The sequence below is a fragment of the Thunnus thynnus genome, chromosome 5 (assembly GCF_963924715.1).
Source record: "Thunnus thynnus chromosome 5, fThuThy2.1, whole genome shotgun sequence".
Taxonomy (NCBI): domain Eukaryota; kingdom Metazoa; phylum Chordata; class Actinopteri; order Scombriformes; family Scombridae; genus Thunnus; species Thunnus thynnus.
Window position 1 is genome coordinate 28,755,912 of NC_089521.1, and position 21,470 is coordinate 28,777,381.

Sequence of the window (21,470 nt, forward strand, 5' to 3'; positions counted from 1 at the left end):
TACATAAATAAACCGGTCGGTTTTATCATTACATTGAAGAGGAAAGACAAACTAAACCTTTTCATGAAATTGATTTGCAATCCATGTCGACAGAATTCACAAAAATACAGGATTTGGGACCAATGTTTCCTCTGCAGTGATAGTTTAGGGATAGTTTAGACTCTGTCTGAACAATAAAAAAATCTGATTTCATTGTGCTTTTACTAACTTCTCTACCTTCTTGCAGAGATACACTACTGGGGTCTGACCCTGCTCAACTACCTCGTATCCAAGAAGAAGCTGTCGAGGATGATCGTACCTGTTCTCGCCTCCGTTCTAGTCACGTCACTCATCCAGTACAGAGAAGACTCTGAGATGCTCCTGAAGGTATCCTCAGTGTTTCTCTGATAAAACTGGTCCGTAGAACAACTAATAACTGCTACAGTGCATCCTTTTTTTGTAGGAAAAAGTATGGCAGTTGTTTTTTTCATTCTATTTGAACACAATACATGTTAAATATTTTGTTTCTCATCTTTTATCATCAAGTGCTTGCCCTGAAATTTAATTATTGACAGCAGTTAGACGACTGGACGCTACAACTCTGTAAAAATGTAATTATTATAGAGTTCGAAGGTAAGGCAGAGTTTTAACTGCTGAGAAACTCAAATGCAAACTATGTCAAAGTCATAACTTATATTTACAAATGCTCACATATGTTCCCTGCTTTAACTAGCAGGCATCTTCTGACACAAAAAGCAGCAGTGTAGACTTCTGTCCAACATGTTGCTCTTTGAATCAAGGGTCTAAAGATCGCAATGCTCTTTGAGACACATTGATTTGAATTGAAACTTGACTTCTCCGGACTGTTACCAGTTGTAGTTTTGATCTCGTAAACTCATGATCCGTCTCTCCGCAGTGTTTTCAGGTGGCTTTGAGGATGCTGGACGCCTGTTCAGGAGCAGCTGCTGAACTGCAGAGAGAAGACTTTGACAGGCAGATCTTCCAGCACCTCAGAGAGGAGACTCCTGACCACAGCAACAACCAGGTAAGTGAGATATGTGACACAATTTCTGCCTCTTTTTTTTTTTCAACTTGTCTTTCTCTGTGCCTCTCTCCTCTCACCACAGACTGTAATTAGAGGTCATCTGCACCCTTGAAAATGAGATAGATCAAATTCAAACAAACAGAAGTGATTGTGTCTTAATTGCTATTTAAAAAAAACAACAAACAGTGCTGCGTTTTCCCATATTATTGGCATTTCTATCTTGCTGCCGTAAATGTGTGTACTTTTAAAAGAATTATGTAACTTCATGGAAATATCAAGAGTTACAGTCACACTGTGTATCAGCAGGCAGTCATGTTGAAACACAGAGTATATTACTGTACACACACAGGACCATGCAGTACATACCAGACATGCCTGGTAACTGTTCAGATTAAGCTTGTAGGCCACTCGTGTACTCGTAAAATGCTGTCTTGAAAACGCCTTGCTAGAAAGAAGGGAACCCTCATCCTGATTTAATAAACATATTTGTAATCTGCCTCCTCTAATCTCCTCGTCTTCCTCTCTGTCTGCTCTCAGCTGAGGAAGTCGGTGTGCTTGGCTCTGTCTAAAATGTGGTGCAACTCTGAGTTACACTACAGCATGCTGGAAAAGGCCTGCAAGGACGGAGACACCACGATGGCCGAGTGTCTGATCGAGCTCGGCGCTGACATTAACAGGAAGACAAAAACAGAATCTCTCATCTACCAGGTCAGAGGTCACGAAATCTCACAGGCCAGGAAGAGCAAAAGAAATCCAGACGTTCATGTTGAATCTGTTACCTTATATAAAACTAAGGGACGTTATATTTTCAGTCTTGTCTTTCTATGTTTTGTCAGCAAAATATGTCGAACAAGACCAGAATAAAATTGGCCAAAAATCTCTTGATCTGGTTGTCTGGAGTTTCCAGATGTCGGATTTTTTTTGATTATTTATTTATTTTGACCACAAAGCTTGAAAAGAAGAACTGAAAAAAAAAAATTCACTACATACTGTTTATATATCTGACTACATTCAACTTCTCTAAAACTAAATACTTGAGAGTGTTGATGAAACTATTAAAAGATGAATAAATTAGTTAATTTAATTCAGAATTATGTAGTTTTTTATTTATCAAGTACACACAATACTGAATATTTTCTGGCTGTAGCTTCTCAAATGTGAGGATTGCTGCTTTTCCCTGTTTTTATATTGTAAACTGAATATACTTACATACTGTCAATATTTCTTAAGCGTTTTATAGATAAGGCTGGGTATCATTTCAACTTTTTTGATACTTGTGCTAATACAACCCAAATTTTGGTGACGGTATAAACAGGTTGTGCAGAACTTTTATATATAAATGAACATCCGTTACATTCAGACCCTTTGCCAAACGAGTTTACGCAATGCTCTCCGTATTTCACAGTCTACTAGAGATTGTAATCTGCTGTCGGGTTTGACGTTCCCGCGCTGGCCGGATGAATGCGTACTGCACGTGCACTAGAGACTTCCACCAGCTAACTTCCAGTTAGCTCTCTGCTAACTTGAATGGGGATAAAATAATTGAATCATACAGCTCTTCTAGATTTTCCAAATGTTATCGGACCGAATGGATCAAATTCTGATGGTGAAACAGATCATTTCATGGGGTAGCTACGTAGCTACGGCGGAGCTTATGACTCTCACTGCCACAAGGGGGAGACAAACGTCCCGTATCCCAGCTTTAAATATAAATAGTTTTTCTATAAAAACTTTTTGTTCATTTAACAAAAGATCTTAAATGTTGTCCGAACGCAGGAAGCCAAACACAAATTTTGCCTAAATAAAATAGTTTACAATTGACATCATTTTTATTTAAATCAGGAATGTTATGGTTTTTAAAAAAGTGAACAAGACAACAAATCAGGCCAGACATTTAACATCTTTCTGTAATCACTTATCGATCCTCATTGCTACAGACACATTTCCAAAAATGACTTAATGACTTCAATACCCTGCACTGCTAATAGATAGAATAATTGATCATGACAATAATCGTCAGTTGCAGCTCTTTCTTAGTTTCTTTGTGCTGTGTTTTCCAGGTATGTGAGAAAGGAGGACCACTAGATCTGGTCGAGCTCCTGCTCAGCCGAGGCGCCCACGAGCAGCACCTCCGCAGGGCTCTGGCTGTGAGCGTGAAGCGAGGCGACGGACCTACGGTCATTCAGCTGCTGGGCCGTCTGGGTCTGGACCTCAACAACAGCGCCCTCTGTCTGGGGGGCTTTCGGCTGGGCCGCCTCGATGCCACTTGGCTCAGCCCCCTGCTGGCTGAAAGAGGCAGAACATTTAGTCTCCGTTACAACAACAGTGAGGAAGATTTACTTCTTTTCTCTGTTTTATATCATTGTAAATTAAATATCTTTGGACTTTGGACAGAACAAGCAATTTGAAAGATGTGACCTTGGGCTCTGGGCTTAATTTCTTCATACATTTTCTCTGTCTCCAAGGTAAAGGTATGAGTTTGGCCAGATACATTCAGTCTTTCCAGAGGACCAAGAGTGCAGGTGGTCCTCCCAGGTCTCTAGGTGACCCATGTCTGACCTCTGGCTACATTTCTGACGAGAGTGACGACTCCAGCTTCAGCTTCATCTCCATGGACGACAGCCTGTTTGTCAACGACGACATGGAGAGTGACGGTAAAGTCTCAGATATGTTTGGTAGACCTCATCCTGCTGTATATTCACAGAGGTCAGATATTAATGTCTCACAGAGCACAACAAGGAGTTAAATTCAATTAAAAAATGACCCATATAAATGTATCTCTAGACTGGAATTTGAACTGACAGTTGATTAGATTTATACACCTGAATCACAGACAAACACTGTAATTCTACTACTGAGTGCACAGAGGAGAAATAATCTGTCAAAGTTCAGACTGTAGGTCTATTGTTCTCTGACAGCTGAAGCAGTAACATCTAAATCATTCACATCATCATCTTAACTCTGTACATCAAATAAGTCACGTTGATTGGTTATAGATGTTTTTGACTTGTGATTAGTCTCAGTCTATTCTTACTTAGTATAGTGATGTTTCTTTAGTCACTTGTTTGTTCATTTGGCACATGACCTTTTACTTCATCACACAGTGACTCTGCAGCTTTAAGATGGCTCGTTTTGGTGCACGTATATTAATTATCAGTAACTATAAAGACTTGCTCATTAAATATATATCTGTGCACAGATTCGTCCTCATTCACATCTCTCAGGAAACTTTTTTGTAGTTGAGCTGCCATAAACAAAAAAGAAAATACTTTATTTTGTAAATTAGATGACAGGAAATATGTTTTGGAGGTGTAATAAATACTGTAATTTGATGCATTAACAACCACTCGTCTTGGTGTTGCATGTTTTTGTAGGGAGTGATTCACTGACCGGAGCTCTGTCTGCGAAGCCCCATAATAACTCCACAGAGGAGCTGAGGGGCAGCTCCTTCAAAAGGAAGGGACGTCGCAGACATGCCAGTGCGGAGGTGAAACCTCTTATCATTTCTTAATTCAAGCTGAGGCTGTCGATTTTGTGTTAAGTTAGTTTTATTTTGTCGTGTTAATCGTCTAAACGTTGGACACAGTTAAAATAAAAATCCAACTTTAAATCTCAATCAAAACATCTGCTTGTTCTCTTACTATCAGTGTTTCTCTCTGCTGTCTTTTCTTATTTCCAGAGCGGTCAAACTGAGAGTGAACACACTGAGCCTGTTCACAGGAGATATGGAAGAACTGGCTCCAGCCAAAAATGTAACTCCGTCACACACAATTCAATTTCAACTTTACTCTCTTTCTGTCAAACACTCCGCACCAAAAAAAACATGTTTTTCTATTTAACGTGACCTTCAGACTTGATAAATAAACAGTGTTCAGACTTTCTGTGTATTGATATGCACGTTTAATAATACGGATTAAAAGCTTTTATAAATCATATTCTTATCAGGCAGTGCAACGCGGGGCATGTTTTTGAATATAACAGGAAACATCATGATTAATAGACTGCAGTCTGCGAGCACATATTGCTGCCAAACTTGCACAATGATGTGAATTTGTTATCAAAATGAAAAGCTCTCCACCCAGATCTGTATCATTTTTTATCATTCAGGGAATAAGTGCAGTAGTTTAGAGGGTAAACAGTTGTAAGATTAATCCATGATACTTAAAAAGAATCATGGATTTGCACTAGAACTTGAGCACTTTCCCCTAAATTTTGTTCAAATGAGATACATTTTTTTGACAGAGGACATTTGTTTCCAAACACGCTGCTGTTTTTTTTTTACATTCATATTTACATGTTAGTTTAGTTTAGATAAAGAGTGTAATACTAGATAATAAGTGACGACATCGGCCGCTACATCAAGTAATAACTAATGATGTGTGTTTTTTGGTGTAACCTCCTCAGTGCTGGTCTCTGGTGAGAACTCTGCTGGTCTGCCCAAAGAGAGAGAGAGGATCCGCCTGCTGGACCTGTCGGGAAACGAACTGGACTCTCTGTCCTGTCTGATGGACGACGGCTTCGTCCAGCAGCAGCTGGGCCATCTCCTCCGCCTGGATCTGAGCCACAACAGCCTGCTGGAGTTTCCCTCGGCGCTCTGTCAGGTAATGGATCTGATATGTGTGCTGAATCACCAGGATAACAAAAACAAAACATCCATTAAGTATTTCTCATTTTTATGCGGCTCAGAACATGAAGAGTCTGACTCGACTGGACCTGCAGGGCAACCAGCTCCAGTCGCTGCCGGCCGAGCTGCTGGCCCTTCCCTCGCTGAGCACGCTGAACGTCTCTCGCAACTGTGTCGGACCACTACTGATCTTTGACCCCGCTGTGACCTGCCCGTCGCTGCGGCAGCTCAACCTGTCTTTTAACAAAATCACCACATTCCCCCATGAGCTGGGCCGGGCCATGGATCAACTAGAGGAGCTGTTTATGGAAGGGTAGGAGTTGATTACTGATGGAAGTAAAGATACAACTATATAACACTCTAGCCTCGTTAGTTTTGTTGTTTTTTTCCCCCCATTCAGGCATTTAGGTATGAATTTTGCAGAAGGAACCGTCTTTTCCGCCTGGCAGTAAGGTGGCGAATGCACTCATGTCACTGCTGCACCTATCGTTGTTTTTATGGGCTTGTTGTTGTTCAATCAACAAAGCGACAAAACAGGATTTTTCTGTACTCTGAAATTTGATTTCCACAGTCTATTCCATAACAGAGCGTCTGGCATGTCTCCAGTGATTAGAGGGGTATTTCCTGAACAGGGTCAACACGTTAAAGGGCTGTATAATGACTTTTATTGTGTAGAAGGGTTTTGGAACAGTGGCCTCTGACCTGAGCTGCATTATCAGTCCAGAAATATAATTAGATTGTTGGCTGCTGTAAAACCAAATCATAGTAAACCACATTTTCTTTAAGGGTCAGATTTCTAAGATACGTTTGGAAAACAAGTTCCTGCTGTGCTCTACAAGTGACCAGATTACTAGAAAGCACACACAAGGAGCACATGTTGTACCTCCCCCGAGGCTTCACAAGCCTTCAAATTTGTTAATTTAATAAGAAAAGAATGTTAGTTTGATGTTAATCATGGGATAACTTTGCCAGTTTTGTTGAAAAAATCAAGTATGTGCAGTAATTAATGTCATAAAAAGCAAAATGTTTGAAGTTCACCATTTCACAATCCTTAGAAATGTCCTAGATCTTCACTAAAATCTTTGCCTTTTGGTCTTTCATTAACATCTGTCAACATGTTTTAGATATTCTGCTCACTAACAGAAGAGGCCACTTTATAACTTGGAGGTTGTAATTAGCATCTCATTCCCCTCTGAACAGTCCTGCATGTGTTGACTAATTTAGCACAAACGGTGGTCGTTTGTTGTGGTCTTTATGCCAACTGAGAATGTTCAGTAAAAAAAACATGCCCATGTTATTTAATGTCAGTACTGTGAAGCCAGACTATATGTCTGATTGCAGAATGATGAATAAAACTGTTGTTTTTTTCCCTTTTCAGTAACAGTATAACTGAGCTTTGCACACCTCTTTATCTGCCGGAGATCAAGCTGCTTGATGTGAGCAAGAACAGCGTGGAGAACATTTCTCCAGAATTCCTGACCGGTTGCCCCAAACTGGAAACTTTCAATGCATCCACGAATAAAATCTGTGAGTATTACAAACATCTACACTATGTCTGCTACGACAGACTCAAGCACCACATGACCCCAAATAACATAAACTGGATAGAGGAAGTAAAATAACATTATATTAGCATTTATAGCTGTTTAAAATGTAAAAAGGTGTATCTGTAATTCTAGCACCCCCAACAAACCAGTTTAGGTAGTATTTTAACTGTCAGAACCATGTGGAGAAGTGTAATAATTCCTCTGAGATGCCATTAAATGTTATATCTGTTAATTCACATCAACTTTGAAGACTGAAATGTTTTTAGAGAGTTAGTGATGAGTGTTTCACTTAATTGTAAACCTCATATACCTTCTATACAGTTGTTCTGAAGAGATATTTACCTTTCTCTCCAGGTTCTCTGTCATATCTGCCATCCAAGATCACGACACTTAAACTGGCCAACAACAGCTTCACTTACGTTTCAGAAGCTATACTCGATCTCCCAAAGTAAGTCAGATCCTCGGCTAGTTTTCACATTTTATTTTTTTTAATATGTACAATTTTTAGGACTAACACTTGCTGTCAAACATCCCTCTTTTCTGTATTACATGAACACAATTCTCATGCTTTTATCTGTCCAGCTTGCGATCAGTAGACATGAGAACCAACAGCATTGCGGTTCTACCTGGACCTGGTTTCTGGGCGTCCAGCAACCTGAGAGAGCTGATGTTCAGTCAGAACTGTATCAGCACCCTGGATCTGAGTGGACCAATCTACAAATGGGTCAGACTGGAGAAACTCCACCTGAGTGTCAACCAACTCACTGAGGTAAAGTATAATTTACAGCACTTGATAAGAAATGAGACATATTTTTATTTTCAAATAAATACCTTTTTGATGTTTGTATCCTCTGTATCCAGATCCCTCCACAGATCGGTCTGTTGGAGGGCCTGACCTCCCTGGATGTGAGTCGTAATGGTGGACTTCGATCTTTCCCTGATGAGATGGGGAAGCTGGGGAGACTGTGGGACCTGCCGCTGGACGGTCTTAAACTCCAGCTGGACCTCAAACTAATTGGCAGCAAGACTAAAGACATTGTGAGGTCAGTGTTTTTGGAACCTGGAGTAGTTTCTCAATAATAGTCTCAATAATAAATGCTCTTTGGATATCATCCCGTAATCACAAATCAAATTTTAAATAAGCAACATCCTCCTCCGGCTCTCCCAGGTTCCTGCAGCAGCGGCTGAAGAAAGCAGTGCCCTACTACCGGATGAAGCTCATCGTGGTGGGGAATACGGGCAGCGGGAAGACCACCCTGATCCAGCAGCTGATGAAACTCAAACGCTCCCAGCTGAACTCCAAGCGGACCGCCGTCGGTATTGACGTGCGGGACTGGACCATCAGGGAACGGGACAAGAAGAAAATGGTGCTGAACGTCTGGGACTTCTCAGGTCGGCCGGCATTCAGAGTCAGAATAGATTCATTTAAAGAGCAAAGTTCACAAACTGATATATCTTGACAGTTGCATTGCAGATGGCATATGCGTGTTTTAGAGTCATGTGGTTATTGTATCGTGTTGCGTTGGTTTGATTTCACATCCAGCCTCTTTACCTCACAGGTGGAGAAGAGTTCAGTGGCTCTCACCCTCACTTCCTGACTTCCAGAGCTCTCTACCTGGTGGTGTACAACCTGAGTAAAGGAGCCAGTCAGGTGGATGCCCTCAAACCCTGGCTCTTCAACATCAAAGTGAGTCATAAACCTTCGATTCATGTATAGAATTTGTTTCAAAAAGGTAAAGGTTTTGACACCATTTTTGGTTTAGATATACAATATAACGTATGTGTATATATGAATGTATATAAAGAGACATATTGCCTAGTTATTATTAGCACTAGCTATTAATAGCATTTATTACACTGAATATGGTAAGTCATTTAGGCAAGAACTTCATTTTGGAAATGACAAAAAAGAAATAAACTTAATATAATAAACAGTTTAAAGCTGCAATGATAAGTTGATTTACAGAAAATGAATTGCCAACTATTTTGTTTATGGATTTTTTAAAATTTATTTATTTATTTTAAGAAAAAATGCTAAAAATCTGTTTCCAGCTTCTTAGATGTGAATATTTTCTGGTATCTTTATTCCACTATTATTATAAACCGAATATCTTTTGTGTGTTGTGAATTGTTGGACTGGACAAAAACAAAACATTTAAGGTTGCATCTTGGTTTTCAGCACCATATTTTGACATTTTTATAGACAAAACAATTACTTGTTTCAACAGTTTCACCCTGAACTGCTTCAAAACTATGTAACATTAAAAATGAGAAAGTATCACATTATTGGAAGAATTTGTTCTTCTACTTGTTAAAAGAATTTCTTGGTAATGACCATTAAACAAATGAGACCAGAGCCGAAGTATCAAAATTTAACAGAATTTATTTTATTGTACAAGAAGGAGCGTTTCACATGCAGCACACAGGATGAGGTTACAAAGAAAAAGACAACAACAAGTTTTTATACAGTATAGGTGGGAGTTTCAGTTCTTCTCAGACTTAATCGATAATGTCTGTTTTCAGTTCTCCTGCCCGACTGACCCCCAGATGACCTGTCTCACCCTGTCTACAACAAATTTTCATTTCTACATCTTCCTCTTTACAAATATAATGTTGAACTTCCTTTAACCTTTAAGCTGATGAGTCTGCTGATGTTGCAGAACAAAACAGGAACAATTCATCATGATCTATGTAAAACAGTAACACACATACACAGTGTGATCATCAAGTTTTATAACACTCCTGTCTCCTGTCTAAAAAGTTATAATATTTAAAGATAAAAATATTTTTAGGATTCAACAACAGACTAAATACCTTGTTACGATCAATGTTTTATTATAGTTCAAAATCCTTGGAATCTGAAATGAAAATTGAAAATTCCTGAAAACTTTTCAGTGGAAAAATGCTTCTACTTTTCTTTCCTCCAGGCGGTAGCTCCGCTCTCCCCGGTCATCCTGGTGGGAACCCACACAGATGTGAGCGAGGAGCTGCAGCTGCAGGCCTGTCTGACCAAGATCAGAGAGGAGCTGTTGAACCACCAGGGCTTCCCGGCCATCAGGGACTACCACATGGTCTCCGTCTGCGAGGACTCTGACGCCATGACCAAGCTCCGCAAGGCCATCGCCAGGGAGGTTACCAGCTTCAAGGTGACAGGACACAAACAGCAGGTTAAATGTTTTCCTTTCGTTTCATGTCTTTACGTCTTAACTCACCCCCCCTCCCTCTCACAGATCCAGGGCCAGCCTGTGATGGGTCAGCTGGTACCAGATAGCTACGTGGAGCTGGAACGCCGAGTTCTCCAGGAGAGGACCAGAGTTCCTCCAGAGTTCCCCGTCCTCAGGCACCAGGAGCTGCTGCAGCTCATCCAGGAGAGTCAGCTGCAGCTGGAGGAAGCTGAGCTGTCCCACGCCGTCCACTTCCTCAGTGAAGCCGGTAAGTCGCGGTTAATACTTGTTTAAGGAAGCTAGTGCCAATTTCTGACACATTAAAGTACAAACAGTGGTGAAATGTCATCTAATATTATGATAAAACTTGTTCTGTTTTATATTTACACAATGAGATTTTTGATAAACAATAGAACAGTCTAGTAAGTTCAGAAAATTACATCACTTTACTGTAATGCAGCCTTTAAAACCAGGAAAAGACAACATTTATGCCATATCTTCCTGTACCCTCCCACTAACCACCAGTTCTTCTGGTGGATAGTGGTAGAAGAAGAAATTGTTATTTATATTTATAGGCATTTAACTATTATACAGTACACTGAAAGGGTTTGGATTTATTTAATATGTTCAGAACTGTTATTACCTCTTTGGATCAACAGTAAATATACTTGGTGTGAATTATATCTGATCAAACCTTGTTGTGGTTTTTCTCTGCAGGGGTTTTACTGCACTTTGATGATCCTGCACTTCAGCTCCAAGAGCTCTACTTTATCGAGCCACAGTGGCTGTGCAACATAATCTCTCAGGTAGCCTTTTCCTGACACACCCAGACAAACACACCTGCTTTGTCATCTTTGTTTCGGCTAATATAGCAGTTTCAGGTTATGTTTCAGGCTTGAGGCTGATGCTGGAAATAAAAGAGCATCTTATAGTTCCATATGATCTAAAACTTACCGTCATATTTTGATTTGCTTGATTTGCTTGGTAAGGATTCGTTGATCAAACTTAAAATCCTGTTAAGATGATGCAGTTAAGTGTGATTGTGTACAAGCTAACAGCTGATCATCTGATGTAAACACAAAATACTTAATATGTATCAAAACTACAGTGAAAAAATAAATGGTATCAATCTTCAACAGCACAGAGGTCATTTATGTTTATTCTACACTGTTGAGCTACTCAGTCATGCTAAGAACAGGCGACCTCCGAAATGACTTGAGTCTCTTTCTCTTGGAAACCCTTCGTTAACACTTTAATCAGATTGCGTCAGGTGTCTCAGATGCAGGTGTCGTCTGTCTTCTCTGCAGAAACTGACATTAAAGAGCTGTGGCTTCTGGGAGCATCCTAAAGGAGTTGTTCAGCGCTCAGTGGTGGAAAAGTTCCTGTTTGAGACCAAATGTTTCCCCAAGAGCCACCTTACGCAGTTCTTCAAACTGTTGGAGAAGTTTCAGATCGCTCTACCCTTTGGGGAGGACCAGCTGCTGGTACCCAGCAGGTATATTCAGAACTGCAGCTACAGATGTCTGTGTTGTTGGAGTCAGACCTTTGAGACCAAATCACAACATCTCTCATGTTAAATTCAGAACAGTCATTTGTTGTGTGTAACCATGGTATGTAGGTCATTGCTCTGCTGCTCAGTACATGTTGATAACAAAGATTAATTCCTTTAAATCAATAAAAAAACATTAAAAATGTTTATTGGCGATTATCAAATTAGAAAACTAAAATCAGACTCTTTCTCCACAGTTTGCCCAAACACAGACCGGTAATAGAGCTGCCTCACTGTGAGAACTCAGAGGTGATCGTGCGTCTGTACGAGATGCCCTACTTCCCCATGGATTACTGGTCTCGCCAGATCAGCCGCCTTCTGGAGGTCTCGTCCTATCTGCTTTGTGGACGAGGTAACACATAGACATATAGTAGAGAGAGAGTCCCTTTATCATCATTGTGATTCCTCAGTTAAAGATTCAAGAAATAACACACTGATAAATAAAATGTATCTCACCCTGTGTGTTGTAAAGAGAAAGTAGTTCGACCCAACCGGATCTACTGGAGGAGAGGCGTGTACCTGAGCTGGTCACCTGATGCCTACTGTCTGGTGGAGGCCGCCTCCGTGGAGGAAAACCCCTCTTGCTTCGTCAGGATAACTGTACCTTCTTCAAGAAAAGGTGCGGCAGTTTTAAAGAATTCAAGAACTTCCCTAGAATCTCATGTGAGATACAAGAAATCTCTGAAGTAAACCTGAAGAAGCATTTTTTACTTGTATATATAATAGAAATGCAGTGTTATTACTATATAATGTCAGCGCTGATGTTGGTAATGACTCTTTGTTTCCGCCGTCTCTTTCCCTGCAGGCCGGGTGTTGCTGGGTCAGGTGGTGGATCACATCGACTCCCTGCTGGAGGAATGGTTTCCCGGCCTTCTTAATACCGACATGCACGGCAGTGGAGAGGCCCTGCTGAAGAAGTGGGCTCTCTACAGCTTTGAAGACGGGCAGGAGTGGAAAAAGATACTGCTAGAGGATCTCTTTACCTATTTTGACAACGGTACATTGAAAATTAGGTCCCAAATGCATTGAGTTTGGTTTGGTTGTTCTCAGTTTTAGTACTCCAGATGTTGAAATCTGTCATGTAAATTATTATGATATCATCAGACTTTCTGCTGGTGAACTCAGAGGACCCGCGCTGCACACTTCCCATCTCTCAGATCGCCCCTGACTTGGTACTGAGTGACCAGCCTGGAGGAACAATATTGGACAGTGAGGAGCTGGAGGTGGACCTATCTAAAGAGAACCAACTGGGTAAACCTATCCTGTGTTTATGCATAATTATTATTATCATTTACTCTTTTAAATTACTGATGAAACAGTTTCTGCATGTTTTGCCTTTCTGTTATTGCCCCATGCTTGTGTTGGTCATCTTTTTTTGTGATGTAACGGCATAATGTTAAATGAATTGTGTTCATTTTTAATATATATTTTATTTTATAGGGGGCGGTGGCTTTGGAACTGTCTATCGAGGCTTCTACAAAAATGAAGAAGTGGCTGTAAAGATATTCAACAAGCATGCATCTGAGCTTTACATCTACAGGCTCCTCAGACAGGTACAACTGGAAAAAAGAAACTAAAAGGTCTCTATAGTTGCTGTTTCCAGGATAGTACATTGAGTTCCTTGCTCAAAACAACCTCAGCAGTCACTGAAATATTATGATTAATCCAATCCTTGTTTTCTCCGTAGCTTTGAGAAAGCTACGGAGAAAACAAGGACACTAGTTTACTTCCACCATCTTTAACTGACTGGCATGTTTTTTCCAGGAGCTGGCGGTGTTGGGTCGTCTCCACCACCCCAGCCTGGTTGGTCTGCTGGCAGCCGGCTCAGCTCCACAGGTCCTGGTTATGGAGCTGGCTCTACGAGGCTCCCTGGACTCTCTCTTCGAACACGAGAACGGCAGCCTCAACAGGAAGCTCCAACACAGGATCGCCCTGCACGTGGCCGACGGACTCAGGTATAGAATAAGGCGTTATGATCCTTGTGTCGTTCGGTACGTCCGGTTATATTTTTACATCAAAATTCAAAATCAGATTGAAATTTTCAAGTTTAATCTGCGTGCTCAGGTATCTTCACGCAGCCATGATCATCTACCGCGATCTGAAGCCCCACAATGTCCTCCTGTTCAACCTGAAGACCGACTCTGAGATCATCGCCAAGATCACAGACTACGGCATCGCTCAGTACTGCTGCAGCATGGGAGTGAGGAGCTCAGAGGGCACGCCAGGTCAGACGTTTCCTGAGTGCATACATGTCTTTATTATCATCCTGCTCACAAGTTAGATTTTTCAGGTTAAATTATACAGTATGTGGATTTTTAGTACCCTAACCCTTCACAACATGATCTGTCAGATGAAGTCAAAAATTCACAATTTTCCAAGTTTACCATTCTCTCCTCCTAAACTGGTTTCTGTGTGTCGTGCAGGTTTCCGGGCTCCAGAGGTTGCGCGGGGTAATGTGATCTACAACCAGCAGGCTGATGTGTTTTCCTTCGGCCTGCTTCTCTACGACCTCCTGACCTGCGGCGAGCGCATCTCTGACGGCATGAAGTTCCCCAGTGAGTTTGATGAGGTCGCCGTGCAGGGAAAGCTGCCAGGTAATCCTTCAAGAATTCGTTTCTAAAAATAACCGCAAACTTTTTAAAATCTGTGTCACCTCATCTGGACTCTGCTGTACGTTTTTAATGCGGTGTGACTGTTTTTTTCAAACCAAGAACTGACGTCACCCACTGTTCTTTCAAGTGGTATCTCTGCTGTATTTCTGCTTATAATCATTTTATGATTGTAAGCAGAAAAATACTTTTCATTTGCTCATATTTTAAACAGATGCTGTTTGTTATTTTGTGAAATGTGATGATGATGTTCTTCTATGAATGCTGGACTGATCCGTTCTAGATAGCATCATAAAAGGACAAAACCTTATTCATTAAATTAACTGCTGCTGTAAATAAATAATTTCCAAGATAAAAAATTAATAACTTTCTACTTTGTCTTTTGATTGTGTCATTGTTTAGACCCTTTTATTAAAACACACACTGATAACTGATTTGACATCCATGACAGGTTCTAATCTTGTGTATTTTTAATTTTAGTGCTGGGTGACCCTTTTGTTTTGGATCAGGGATTGTCCCTTTAACATGCTTTCATTGCTATTATTATTTCAAACAGCTTAATGGATACATTCAAACCTCCTTTTATTAAAGAACAAAATACAGAAATTCTTTCCTTTTAAACAGCCAAAGCTTTGATGCTGAATTTGTGAAAATGATTTTGGTTTTACTGAATGTTTATCTGTATGTATCTGTATTATTTCTGGTATTATCTAAGAAATAGTGAGATCATATTCAAAGTTATGAATGCTATAGAAATGATCTCTTGTTTTTCTTCCTTTGTTTTTATAACCTTTCATATCTGTGAATAAGTTTTAAGTCAGAGAACGTTGTCTTGTTCACAGACCCGGTAAAACACTACGGCTGCTCACCTTGGCCGGGCTTCCAGGCGCTGATGAAGGACTGTCTGAGGGAAAGACCTCAGGATCGACCCACCTCTGCTCAGGTTAGGAGCTGTGTTTACTTGGTGCCACTATTTTCCTCTTTATTGAGCAAGAAAGGTACAAAGAAGGCAGAGCAGGGCAGAGACAAGTCGTGGTGGATCACCCCCCTAGTGGTAGTGGTATCTTTGGCAACCGCAATGCAGCAGTTCACATAGCAGCTTTAAGTGGAGCATATTTTATTATTTTAGACCCAATCAAGCACATTTAACACACAGTTCTGTCTTCTGTAATGTGTGCAGGTGTTTGACAGGCTGAATTCAGGAGAGATGTTGTGTCTGATGAGGGAGCTGGTGGTTACCAGAGCGTTCAACACTGACTGCTTAACGGTGAGCTCCGGTAGCAGCGACGGCCCTTCATCCAGCCACAAAGCCTGGCTGGGAGGAGGCAGCATCACCCAGAGGATTGGCTCCATCACAGCTGTGGACCTGGACACCAACACAGTCACTACACAGGTACTGACTGCCTCAGGATGTGATTAGTTTTTGTCAGCAACCACCTGCCTCAAAGACTCTGAAGTGTTCACACAGAAAACATTTGTGAGACTGGTTGGAGCAATGTCCGTTCCTCTTAAGTATCACAAGTTTTTATATCAGAAAGAACACCTCAAAGGTCATTTTCTTTGTCTCCCTCCAACAGGAGATTGACACCAGTCCCGTCCTGTGTCTTGTGACCGTCCAAATCCCGAACGAGGCACATGATTGGCTGGTGGCAGGCACCCAGTCCGGCTCCTTAGTGGTGATCAGCACTCTGGACAGGTCGACTTGGCACCACCTGCAGAGTGTCACCGACGCTGTCACCTCACTGTACTTCCATGTACATCCTCGCCGCACGTGAGTACAGTAGCTGTAAACACTAAAAACTACTGCTACCTCCTGCTGCTTCACCTGAAACCTGAGTGAAGGTGCTCAGTGAAGTTAGCAACTCATGTACATTTGGGGCTGATGGTGACACCAGAAGAGACGTCAGCACAAATAATCCTCCTCAAAATGATTAAATGATTTAATGATTGGTAAATGGCTGAGAAATAATGCAATTTTAAAAATTCATTTTTTTAGTAACTTCGTAAATGATTATTAACAATGTTGGGGAATGGTCAAATATCCAGAATTTTTCATAAAAATGTAGTTATATTTTATATATAGTATGTGCACATGTGAAACAGGATAGTTTCGCTGAATCTACAATCAGACATTAATGTTTCTATTTTTATCTTTTTCATCCCTTTCAGCCAAAGAAAGAATTATTTGCTGGTTGGAACAGCAGATGGGATTCTCACTATTTATGAGGACTCTGTACTGAAGGTAAATATTAGATATTGAATCTTAGGTCCAATGTGTTTGCTTTCTAAGGATGTTTTTTTTATTTTTATTATTATTATTCTCGTGTTCATATATTACTCATACTGTATGGGACTTAAATTGCAACTATCCATCAAACTTTCTTATAAAGCCAGCAGCAGAAGTTCAGAACTTCATTTTCCTCGTATTCTTCTCCTTCCAGCAGGAGAACGGCCAACCAGTCAAAACTCTCACTGTGGGCAACGTCAACACACCTGTGATGTGTCTTGGCCAGTCGATGCACTCGCTTGACAGCAGGTCCGTGTGGGCCGGCTGTGGGACCAAGATCCTCTCCTTTACGGCCGACTACGACGTCTCCAAGACCATCGACACGAGACCCAACCTCATCTTCCAGTGAGTCCATGTCATGTAGGGAAATATAAGAAAGCTAGTTCTCTTGGCTGTCTGGGAACATTATGGCACAAAAATGTCCCGATAAACTCTCACATCCCTTAAATAATACGGTTAAGATTCCCTTGAGCTGGATGGGGCTGGAAAATGAGCGTTTGCACTAATCAAAACTCTTTTCTGCCTCAATAGGTTTTAGATAATTAAATGCATATAATGGAAATCCCGATTATATGCGAGGTCGTGACTTGTGAAGGCTCTGTTTGTTTGAAGTGTTTGGATTTAATTTTGAGTCCTTATTTCAAAGTGACAATCAGGTCTTTAGAGAGCTCTGAGGAATCTAGGCGGTAGCAAAAAACAAATAGAGTTTATAGAGTTTTGTGTGTCTTCCAGGCAGCAGCGCTCACTCGGCGGGGAGGCGTGTGTGTCTCGTATGGTCGTGGATCAATACGTATACCTGAGCAAAGCCGGCACAGCAACCATTGAGGTTTGGGACAAGAGGAGTGAGAGAATGGTGGACTGCATCGACTGCGCTCAGATAATCAGGTACACACACAGGAATATTTGTTAAATATTTGTGGCAGCTTTGATCCGACTTCTCCTTGTAGTGACAGGTTTGTTCTGACACATCAGCCGTCATCTTTCATGTTCTGTAGTTATTTGTATCTTGTTGTTTTTCCTGAAAATTTTTGCAATTTTCTCACCAATTTCATCAGCCAGTTTACTGATGTGAACATGTGGGTGTTTCCTGGAAATGAAACAGAAAATGTGTTTTACATGCACTCTATCAAGAACACTCGTTTCTAGCCTTGAGTAAACAGCACATCCAGGTAGTCTAAGTAGCAATAATAGAAACAGTTACTATGACTGAAAAGAGAGAAATGAGAACCACATGTAGACATTTGCATATAAATAGAAAATCAAAAGTGAAAATGTAAAACCCACACTGTCTGCCACCTAAGTTATTTTTGGAAAGTGCAGACACCACACATGAACACCTCAGGCAGTGCTTACCTAGATGATGTCTCAAAAGTGTAACAGGATAGTCGTTACGAACAAAACATTTGTGTGTCTCGGATGGACACTAATAGTGTATTTATTCCTTTCTAATATAGTCTGTTGTTTGTCTGAGTTGTTCATACGACAGCAGCAGATTGTTAATAACGACTCCTCTTCCCTGCAGACATGACTCTGGCTGCAGAGGCAGGCAGGGCAGTGAGGCGGAGCTGCCCACCGAGGCGGCTCCCTCCTGGGCCAGAGTGAAGGCCCTGCTGGTGCAGAGCGCTGCAACTCTCTGGATCGGCACTAGAGGGGGCCATCTGCTGCTGCTGGAGCTCTCCAAACACCAGACACTGCAGGTCATCGCCCCTCGCTGCGATTCCATCCGCTGCATCGCCTCTGCACTCATAGGTTTGCTGCTCAAGTTTCAATCGTTTATTTGTTTATTTTCATTTCTATGTCCTGCCATCATTGCGCAAGGTTTGTAGGTTGTTACTGTATGTGGTGGTGGTGACACATTCTAGTTTCACAATTACAGTTTCTTGACAGAATCCTCATTCTTACACCGCGGGCTTCCTGTGTTGAAAGATTTCATCAGATTTTGGGCCGTTGTGTTGCATGAATTTGCATATTAATGAGCAAAAGCTGATTTAGAGGAAACTGCAACAGTGTCGTCTTAGGGAATCAAGTATATCTGAACATGTGGTAATACAGTGAATGTTATTTTAAAGGATTTTGCCTAAATTAATACAACCCTCATGACTAACTTTATTAGAACAGCTGCTTATGTTTAGTATGAGATGGTGAAGATCACAGAACATAAGGAAGCTCAGTTGTCGCTTCAGATTGAAGGCAAAACTCATTTCCGGCACACACTCAGTCATTACGTTTACATTTTGTAACACAGCTTTGAGATTAAATTAATAATATGACATTTTGTCCTGAGAAGAAAGCAGCAGATTTTTCTCTTTTCTTGAGTATTTGAGCCTGAGTATATTTAGCATGAAACAGTGTAAACACTTAGGAATTTGGTTAATGGATAAAAACAAAAAAGAAGGATGTTGAGTCAGTCCATAAAACCGTATGATACTACAGCTGGTTTTTTCTTTTGTCTTCTATCAGAGTGATTCATTGTTGGGTTGTTTGTGTGAAGAAATGTGTGAAACAGCCCACCCTGCTGCTCACAGTTTGCCTGCATATCCTCCATCAATATGTTACATCCATACGTCTTTCCCTATGAATTCTCTCAATGTGTAATTTCTCCGTCAACAGAAACACTAAATTGGAAGAATGTGGTGCTGGTTCTGGGTAGAAGACTCCCACAAGACAAGAATCACTTTGGTGAGACTGATGGTTCATTGTTTGGCCCACTCTTTATGAAAACAGTTGTCTCGCTTTGTTTACTCTGTGTTACGTTACGTCTGAAGTTTGAGTTTGTCTCCGCCTTCAGACGAGGAGTCGGTGCTGATGGTGTGGAACAGCACGCTGCCGATGGAGGTCAAAGACCTGAATAAACACTGCGAGAAGAGAGAGCAGATCGCAGCCCAGATGAGAGAGCAGCTCCATCACAGCTGAGCCCACAGGTGTGATCAGTAGTACAATGGAAACCACTTGTAGTAATCCGGTCCGTCTGGTTGAAATTGATCACTATAAACAGTTACATTTTAGGTTGCACCTTTGAATAACGGTGATTGACATTTTTCACCATTTCAGATCAAATGACCAATTAATTAATCGAGAAAATAATTGACAGATTAATCAGTAATGAAAATAATTATTAGCTGCAGCCCAGAATCCAATATTGCCATCTGGCAGTACATCCACCCCATTAAATTCAACAGTGCCAGCAATGACCTAATATAATGTGAGGAGAAATATCACCAGACTGCAGTTCCCCTCAGCTCTTCAGAGTATTTTAGCGCCTCCTGAGTTCATTGTTCATTATTAATTGTTGTCAACAGCAGCAGCTGTTTTCAGTGAAAAAATCTAAACTTGCTGTACCTGCTACCTGCCCGAGAACCATATGGCAGGCGGACGAAGTTAGCGACTAGCATTTAGCTGCAAATGAGCCAAATATTTCTCTCATGAGTTAGTGGAGATAAGAAAAGAGTTGACTGTAGTTGATGTTGATGTAAGTTGACTTACATTCATGAAATAGCCAGAAACACGACTCCAAAGAATGCTAATGTTGCTTTATATCTGCTTATAGGCAACTGTTAGCTAGCATGTTAGCCATATCTTCTTTGTAACGTGATAATACATCGATGTAGTGTTCACAGCTTGTTCTGCTGCCCCCAAGTGGCCAAAAGAAATTCAAGGAGGCAGCTTTAAAGAGGGTTTTCCTGGTTGAAACGGTGTAGATGTCGACATCTCAGAGAATATATTGTTGCTAACCCAACCCTTACCTGTAGTAGTTGTAACAGTACTAGCAGCGGGGAAGGAGGAGGAATGGTGGTGGCAGCAATAACATGACGGTTTTGTTTAAATCATTTTTTACAGAATGTATGTCGAAAAGGGATCAACTCTCCAGCGCATCGACGTGTCAGCTGTACATATCGAAGGGGACGTTTTACCTCATTTTCCGACAGCCATGCTTTTACTTCACCGACCCTGGAAGACCAAGAACTAAAAGGGGAGCACGTTGCAATGACATAATAAAAAAAAAAAAAAAAAAAGATTCTAGAAATCAAGAATTTTCCTTTGTTGAAGATGCACTCCAATGACATAATGTGCCATATTTTAGCAGATAAAGACAATCTTTGTAAATTTTGAAGAGAGACAGTTTTCTAAAAGGGACACAGATGGTCTAATTTGTGTTTTTATCAGGGCAGAGAGCAGTGCAGATGTTCAGGAAGACCTCCTGCTCCTAATGATTACAGATATTTGTTTACCTGTATGATAGAAAACCAGAAACTGGAAAGAAAGCCAAAGTAGAAAAAAAAAGCCTCTAAAAGTGTATATTTGATTATTTATTCTCATGTCTTTGTTTGTGTGTTTACCAGTGAGCTCATTCACTCCACATCTGTAAACAGAACACAGGACTTCACATACTGTATGCTGCCTGCTTTGTACACGTCTTTATGTCATGTTGCCTAATGTTAATGTTGTTGATGGTGTCAAACAGAACAAGTCAGTAAATATTATTTTATGAAATGATGGCTCTGTTTGAGTTCTTGTTTGAATATTCTTTACAAAACAACATGGGGGACACAGTTGTGATGGCTGTTGTTTTTGAGCAAAATTAAATTTTTAGTGTTTGTTTTTCAATATAAATGACTAAATTACTCTTTACATGAAGTTTTTTTTGTATTTGTGGTTTAATATTGTT

General features: G+C 40.8%; 1 protein-coding gene across 2 annotated transcripts in view; it reads left to right on the top strand.

Annotated features, from left to right (window-relative positions):
• Positions 1-21,295, top strand: part of lrrk2 (leucine-rich repeat kinase 2) — a 37,962-nt gene extending 16,667 nt beyond the window's left edge. For both annotated transcript variants that reach the window (XM_067590585.1, XM_067590586.1), the window contains exons 16-52: positions 227-366; positions 896-1,024; positions 1,562-1,732; positions 3,085-3,349; positions 3,490-3,678; positions 4,399-4,511; positions 4,704-4,776; positions 5,429-5,625; positions 5,711-5,961; positions 7,027-7,175; positions 7,550-7,643; positions 7,778-7,964; positions 8,057-8,238; positions 8,364-8,587; positions 8,755-8,882; positions 10,123-10,341; positions 10,426-10,627; positions 11,077-11,165; positions 11,667-11,854; positions 12,106-12,260; positions 12,381-12,527; positions 12,714-12,905; positions 13,013-13,159; positions 13,349-13,461; positions 13,673-13,863; positions 13,973-14,133; positions 14,332-14,502; positions 15,360-15,460; positions 15,698-15,910; positions 16,095-16,288; positions 16,687-16,759; positions 16,959-17,149; positions 17,537-17,689; positions 18,327-18,553; positions 19,415-19,483; positions 19,593-19,725; positions 20,642-21,295. In XM_067590585.1, the coding sequence (XP_067446686.1) occupies positions 227-366; positions 896-1,024; positions 1,562-1,732; positions 3,085-3,349; positions 3,490-3,678; positions 4,399-4,511; positions 4,704-4,776; positions 5,429-5,625; positions 5,711-5,961; positions 7,027-7,175; positions 7,550-7,643; positions 7,778-7,964; positions 8,057-8,238; positions 8,364-8,587; positions 8,755-8,882; positions 10,123-10,341; positions 10,426-10,627; positions 11,077-11,165; positions 11,667-11,854; positions 12,106-12,260; positions 12,381-12,527; positions 12,714-12,905; positions 13,013-13,159; positions 13,349-13,461; positions 13,673-13,863; positions 13,973-14,133; positions 14,332-14,502; positions 15,360-15,460; positions 15,698-15,910; positions 16,095-16,288; positions 16,687-16,759; positions 16,959-17,149; positions 17,537-17,689; positions 18,327-18,553; positions 19,415-19,483; positions 19,593-19,717 (5,813 nt within the window). In that variant the 3' untranslated portion in view covers positions 19,718-19,725; positions 20,642-21,295. The remainder of the gene's footprint in view (positions 1-226; positions 367-895; positions 1,025-1,561; positions 1,733-3,084; positions 3,350-3,489; positions 3,679-4,398; positions 4,512-4,703; positions 4,777-5,428; positions 5,626-5,710; positions 5,962-7,026; positions 7,176-7,549; positions 7,644-7,777; positions 7,965-8,056; positions 8,239-8,363; positions 8,588-8,754; positions 8,883-10,122; positions 10,342-10,425; positions 10,628-11,076; positions 11,166-11,666; positions 11,855-12,105; positions 12,261-12,380; positions 12,528-12,713; positions 12,906-13,012; positions 13,160-13,348; positions 13,462-13,672; positions 13,864-13,972; positions 14,134-14,331; positions 14,503-15,359; positions 15,461-15,697; positions 15,911-16,094; positions 16,289-16,686; positions 16,760-16,958; positions 17,150-17,536; positions 17,690-18,326; positions 18,554-19,414; positions 19,484-19,592; positions 19,726-20,641) is intronic.
• The last annotated feature ends 175 nt before the right edge of the window (positions 21,296-21,470 follow it).